This window comes from Rhinolophus ferrumequinum, chromosome 3 (assembly GCF_004115265.2).
Source record: "Rhinolophus ferrumequinum isolate MPI-CBG mRhiFer1 chromosome 3, mRhiFer1_v1.p, whole genome shotgun sequence".
Lineage (NCBI taxonomy): Eukaryota > Metazoa > Chordata > Mammalia > Chiroptera > Rhinolophidae > Rhinolophus > Rhinolophus ferrumequinum.
The window spans coordinates 76,703,623-76,710,480 of record NC_046286.1 but is presented as its reverse complement, the minus strand read 5'-3'; the positions used below and the strand labels follow the sequence as shown (position 1 = coordinate 76,710,480).

General features: G+C 36.9%; 1 protein-coding gene across 1 annotated transcript; it reads right to left on the bottom strand.

The window, feature by feature from the left end:
• Positions 1 to 5,040: 5,040 nt before the first annotated feature.
• Positions 5,041 to 6,615, bottom strand: LOC117015968 (transmembrane protein 192). The gene is made up of 2 exons (XM_033094927.1): positions 6,508 to 6,615; positions 5,041 to 6,366 (listed from the first exon to the last, which is right to left on the bottom strand). The coding sequence occupies exons 1-2, from the start codon at positions 6,532 to 6,534 to the stop codon at positions 5,578 to 5,580; spliced, it is 816 nt and encodes a 271-aa protein (XP_032950818.1). The 5' UTR covers positions 6,535 to 6,615; the 3' UTR covers positions 5,041 to 5,577.
• Positions 6,616 to 6,858: the final 243 nt, after the last annotated feature.

Sequence of the window (6,858 nt, the reverse complement as noted above, 5' to 3'; positions counted from 1 at the left end):
ACATTATATGCAAGTAACTGAAATTTAGGTTTTCGTTTCAAAACTAATCATAGAACTAATGTTGATATAGAAGAGCTCTTGATGCGTGCAACAGTTAAGGAAAACACCTAAGTGAGCATTCTGAGTAACGGCTCACTTCTAAGTATGAAAAGTTCAAAATGAAAGCTCTCTCTCTTTGTAATTATATGTTTAGCTTACAAAACATTCCTCTCATTTAATAGAAAATACTTTTGATTGTCAAAAGAAATGTTACGGTCAATTAATGCTCCTGGTAAGAGAATTTGGATATTTCATTTTTACAGAGAACCCATCACTTAAATCACTAAATATGTATTCCCTTTGCATGTGTTAAAAATGAGACTAAATTAAAGAAGTCATTCATTAAAGATATATTTAGCCTATGAGAAGTAAATGAAGATTTTCCAACTTAAAATAATCCTGGTCTCTTGCTACATTTTTAGCATGTTAGCAAATGACATACTGATATGTGAAGAGGAAGACAACTATAGTGAACCCAGGGTGCTTTGGCACAAAATCAAACAATGCCCTATCAAGCAACACTACTGTCTACTATATAATGTGACACCTAAATCTATCAGTAACATCATATTCAGCTACCAGATAAGTCTCACTGTTGACGTGTTCCTCTTAGCATCAGGTGACAAGAGAAAGTGTCCAGTAAAAAGTTCTGAACTCCAGGCACTCCAGAGGCATGACAAGCTAATCTATGTTCAGCTAAGCATTTTGGTCAACTGATAAAAATGTAACAAGTGACAACCAATTGTGGAAGAAGGTGATTCTAAGACAATTGCACAAGAGGGCAGAAATGGTTCCAGAGCAAGTTGCAATTCAATCTGAAACAATGCTTGAACAAGAAGAAGAGCCAGAAAGTGATAATAGCAGAGCAGCTATAGCTGTCAGAGGTGGAGCAGAGAAGAAAATGTAAGTCTGAGAAAGCCTGAATAAAGCTACAATCTGCAAATGATCTCCAAAGAAGCAGTGTTTTCTAAAGGGCAGAAATTGGTACGCAAAGGAAAAGTACTGAATATTTTTAGGCGATACTGTTTAGTCCTTTTGAAATGTAATGTTATTTATGAGGAAATAATAATAACCACCATTTTTTGACACCTACCAGATGCCAGGCATTGTATCAGGCCCTTTATTTCTTTATCTTATTTAATTCTGCTGACAACACTTCATGATAGTCATTATTACCTTCATTTTATAAATGAGGAAAGCAAGGTTCAGATGCTAAGCAACTTGCTCAAGATCATATCACTAGCAAGTGGAAGAGCCAATATTTGCTTTCAAATTTACATGACTCAAGGCCAAGCTCCTGTCCTATTCAAAAATTTCTGAACCTTATAATTATCAATGCTTATGTACATATGTAAACATACATGTATACAGAATATGAATACACATATGCTTAGTGTATCATTCATACACATATCTTAGGGCACTTTGATAACTGTACTAGATTCTATATGGGACAAAACATAAAAATACGCAAAATAATTCTAGTCAGTTTACTGGGATTTTCATAACACTGAAAGCAATCATTTTAGAGAAGGTTAAATATTAAATACGTTTTTATAAGATACAGAAATAAAGGGACACGCATAAAAATTATTTTAGAAAAAAAGCCATCAGCATTCAATTAAATTTTGGGTATCATAAAGAAAATTCAAAAATTCTCTCATATTATTTGCCATAAAATTAGCAGATTTGCAGTGTGTTGCAGAAGATGTCGAAACATGCCAAAATGATTCCAAAACTAGAAGCTGATATCCTAGAGAAAGAGCTAAAACTATACTCCTGTATTAAACAAAGGAAGTTCTGGAAACTGGTAAATACTCTATTGTTATGCTGTTTTCTTCAAGATTGAAAATAAGGATGGAGTCCTCTTCAATTTATTTAAAATGATACTTTAATCATAAAAGCATCTTTGTATGTTTATCTTAAGTAACTCTCTTTAGTTGTCTTCAGCTACTTTTAAAATTTTTCTTCCTTGCTTTGTTTGAGTCAACTTAGGAGGAGGTTCAGAATATCTAGAACGTATGTCTCTGGTAGCTCAAGAGAAAAATCAGGTATAAAACTTCGGTATCGTTACGTAATACAAGAGCAAACCAAGATCATTTTCTAATTAACTGTGCAAACTTCAACAACTCAATAGGTTTATCTATGCCTCCTTTTCACCCACAATAAAAGACGCAAATAGGACTTGATGACATCTACAAATTTATCAGCTCTAACTTCTATCATTGTGTACACCAACCTGTTAACTATTGCTGTTTCCAAGGAGTGGACATACATGAGAATGTCACCCTCCATTTTATATACTTGTATTACAGCTCGTGTGTGTGTGTGTGTGTGTGTGTGTGTGTGTGAGAGTGTTTAAATAATGATACATATTACTCTTATAGAAAAAATTATTATCAATTTTTAATCCATTGTTTTGTGATAACTGGCACAACAGAATTCTGTTACCTCTGGTACATACCATGGCAAATATCCATGAAGTGTCCTCTAAAAATAATCTGCTGTCCACACATTTTTAAATACCTAGCAAAGTAGCCTCCCTTCGTCATTTTACACTTAGAGGGGATTGATTTCATTGGTCCTTTTAGGAAATAATACCCGGTTCTTTTCAATCTTTTCCTTTCTTTCCCAACTTTATTTCACATACTCTAACAAGTGACTTAACTAGGGCCCTCACACTATCTGACCAAACTCAGTATGACTTGAACCTCTGAAAAGAAAACCCTTGTGTTTCCCTTTTGATCATTTTAAAGAGTGTGTCAAATCTCTGAATATCACTTTCTGGTTCTAGTAAGAATAAGTCTGGTCACCACTGCCAGGTTGTTATCAAATTTCTCTTGCTTTTGTGATAAGCGTTTGGGATTTCAACTAACTGAGGGAGGGCTCCCTGGGACTGTCGCTGCAGCTGGATTCCCGGAATTATCTTCATCTGTCCCACATCTCTGTGCATCAATGGAGCTAAGGCTTGACAGCTAGATTATAAAGTTGCCTTTGTGTAACAAAGTTTTTCAACTTTTTTATTTGTCTATCAAATGCAAATTGACTAGCTCTGGCATCCACAAGCTAGTTTTGAGGAAAGAATGCTTTGGAGTAGATCTGGTCTGAGTTTGTTTTTGTTTTGTTTTTGACCAGTAATTTAAGACTTTTTTTTTTTTTTTTTTTTTTTAAGAGAAGTGTTCTTCAGGTCCATAAAAATGAGTCAGGCAACTTTCCTTCCATTGATTTCCATGTTGATAAACTATAGCATAGATTCTATGCAATTTCGAAGAATAATCCAGGATTGGGCTAAATAACTCCACAAGGTATCTGGCTGCAGTTCCCACCCAGCATTGTAACTAAAACAACTTCAGCTCACTTAGGTGCTTAGATGTAACGTTCCAACTAAAAGATTGGTGCACTCAGGAAGGAGACCCTTTCCCTCTTATTTTCCCTCCTTTCACTCTCTAATTTCCTTACAATAGCTAAAGTTATTGGTGCCACTGTACTCCGAGATACACCCCACTACTCCTACCTGCTCTTCAAAATTGATTTTACTTTTTTACCATACTATGAGCACATTTAGAATCACATTTCTCCCCAGCGTATCGTAACAAGCATGTTCTCCAATATAAGAGTTCTTTTATGTATCTGTCCCTAGGATTACAATAACACATTACCACAAATTTTGTTGTGTAAAACAACAGAAAGTTATTCTCTCACATTTCTGATGGCCACCAGTCTGAAATCAAGGTGTCAGCACAACAGCAGTTCCTCCAAAAGTTCTAAGGGAGTATCTTTCCTCGCCTCTTCCACCTTCTGGTGTTTCCAAGCATTTTCTTGGATTGTGGCTGCATCATTCTAATTTTCCCTTCCATGGTGACATTACTTCCTCTTCTTCAGTATGTCCTTTCTTCTGTGTGTCTGTGTGGACTCTCCCTCTGCCTCTATCTTATAAGGACACTTGTGAAAATACTTAGAACCCACTAGATAATATAGGGTAATTTCCTCGTCTCAAGATCCTTAATTTAGTCATATGCGTAAAGACCCTTTTTCCAAATAAAGTAGCATTTGCAAATTCCAGAGATAAGAATTTGGTATCTTTCGGTGGCCATTATTTAGTCTATCACAGCCATCCATAGAAGGTCTAGGCCATAAGTAACTTTACCTCTTTGAATCCTTAAAAGAAACAATTTATAATTTCTTTATTGAAGAACTGATCAAGTATCTATATCCTTACGTCCATTTATATAGTATCACCCTATGTGATCCTCTTAATTTTCCTTATCAACCCTGAATATTTATCCTAAGTTAGAATACTTGTGCCTAAACTTTCCCTACCTCAGAATGATTTTCCTACCTCCTTGATATGTCTTCTCTACCTTCTATGTATTCTCTGAAAAACAATGTTTATTCTTTTGATTAATAAAAACATTTATTATATTAAAGGCTATCTTTATGTCCCCTGGTATTTCTTCCTTTGTCATCTATTTTTTGAGGTCCCATAATGTTTCAAGGTCTGTGAGAGTCATAGACTTTTTTTTTTTTTTTTTTTTTTTTTACTCATAAAAATGTTTCGTTTTATCTGGAGAATTAGATAATGCTTATATCTGTATATAAGTTGATATGACATTTTATTCCCATCATAATTTTTCAGTGGAATCCAAGAACTAAAAGTGTCTTTTTTTCCTTTTTAGACAAACTTAAAGCCACAGAAGATCCCTTTCCTATCACTGAACTTACTGATCCAGTGAAGGTATAGTCGTATAGTTAATACTGAAATACATGGCAACTTCTTGAAGAAGAGCAAAAATAAAGAGAACGTTTAGGGTTTTTAAGTATTTCAGCTGTTGCCAGTGGAACGTACCACAGATGTAACAAATAGCAGTGATTAGTGTAAAACTGGTCAGTCTAACACTGACCTAAGTCATCTTTATATCACATGTCTGGAAAGTGGAAAACTGCAGCAGATTGCATAGTACATCACCTAGTACTATGTGAGTACTATGTGAGTACCTAGTGAGACCTTGGTTCTCCAGTGAGGAAATTAGAAATGCTACAAGGGCCACGCTGCCAGCCAGTACCACACAAGCATATCAAATCACAAGGTTCCATGGGAAGAAACATAAAAAATCACTTTCCTCATCAATTTAAAAGTGGGAGGAACTTCTTTGATCAAATCCCTGTTCTAAATACATTGTCATGTCATATTCCCTCTATAAATAGCTCCATTATTACAGGGTTCTTATGTCATGTGGAAGAAGTACTGGCCAATGAGAGATGTTTAAACTACCTTTGGTCCTTGAATAAACCAGGCAGTTCAGTAACTTCAAAATGTGCAAAACAGACATTCTTGAGTTATCAAGGCTCCACAACACCTTTCACAGGACTCAAACCCTACATAGTAAACGGCCACACAGGTGAGAACCAAATTCAGATTTCCAACCAAAATTGTAAAATGTTACTTGGCAAAAGCTGCAATTCCCTATGTCAGCTTGTCAGGTAGTCAATCAGTCTTAAATTACTCTGGATCCCTCTGCAATTGATGTCTTCTCCCTGTCACATTCTACTTGGCTGAGAGCCTAGGTCAGATGAAGTGAAGGCCAACAACCGCTTACTCAACAGTGCATTGTGTCGCTTCAGATATACTATTATGTCTCCTTGCTTTTCGACAATTTCTTCTAGGCTTGAAATAGTCCTGAATCCAGTCTCTGAAGCAATATTGCTGGGGTAAGCATAGACCTTTTCTTCTTCAAGTATACCAGGCTGTGGTTTAGCTTTATTAAATTTTCGAATTTTCACTGTGTAGATGAGCAGACACGTCAGAGAACAGATCAGTTCCAAGGCCAGGATGGCCAGAATGAGGTCAAGATACAACCTGCTGGGCTCCGGGAAGGAGTGCTGCACGCACAGTATGAGGAGAAGTGCCGTGCTGCCAGTGGAGTGTATCATTAGTGCAAGCCTTTTAAGATGCCTCGTCGATCGGTAGATCATGTGATAACCTCGGTTTCTTACTTTGCTGTGGTGATACTGCATGTAGAATTCAAGCAGGAGATGCAGAATCCACAAAATAACTTTTCCAAGGATTATGACCGTCTGAACTTTCAGTGGGTTGGTGTAGTTTCCTGGGCACTTGTCCTCATTTGGATTAGGGTAAGAACAAAGCACACCTGTTAAAAATGCTAAAATAACAAACACAACATGTATGAACAAGAGAAGATTTGCTATAAGGACCGTAGGAAGAGGATGGAATCTTGGTCTAAACTGAGCATGTAATGAATGATATGGGAGATACTGGGGGTCCAGAAGGGGGTCATCTTCAATACTTTGGGTCAGATCCAAGGAACCCTGTTAAATACTTGTCCCAGCAAAAATGCTTCCTTCTCTGATGACTCAATGCTGTTTCTTCTGCTCTTTTCATCTGCCATTGTTTTCATCACTTCGAGTTTGACTTGGGTCTATTTAGTATCTTCCATGTGTCTTTTTAACATCCTCCGTTCTGCCTCCCGCCGCCATTTCCCGACGCTTGAGGCCGAAGCCCTGGCCAGCCCGGCCTCTCTCCACCTGTTTCCATGCGCCGTGGGCTCAGGAGAACTGAGAGTCATAGACTTTTGATCCCATAGTCCCTTATCCTTAATTTATCCAGGAGTCTTAAGAACTTGAATAAAAGCAATCCTATAAGCCTGTCTTTCCAGTAAAGTCTTCAAAGTAAACAGGAGGTATGTAGAAAGGTGTAATCAAGCCTCTGAGAACCCAGGATTGTTAGATATCCCATCTACATCCCAAAATTTGAAATGCTTTTTAAAAATTCAGTATATTCCCAGAGCTCTCACCAGAGTA

Coding starts and splice junctions, on each gene's coding strand:
- LOC117015968 (XM_033094927.1), bottom strand. CDS start 6,534: ATGGCGGCGGGAGGCAGAACGGAGGAT. Junction 6,367..6,507: donor CGGGAGGCAGAACGGAGGAT/GTTAAAAAGACA, acceptor AGTATTTAACAG/GGTTCCTTGGATCTGACCCA.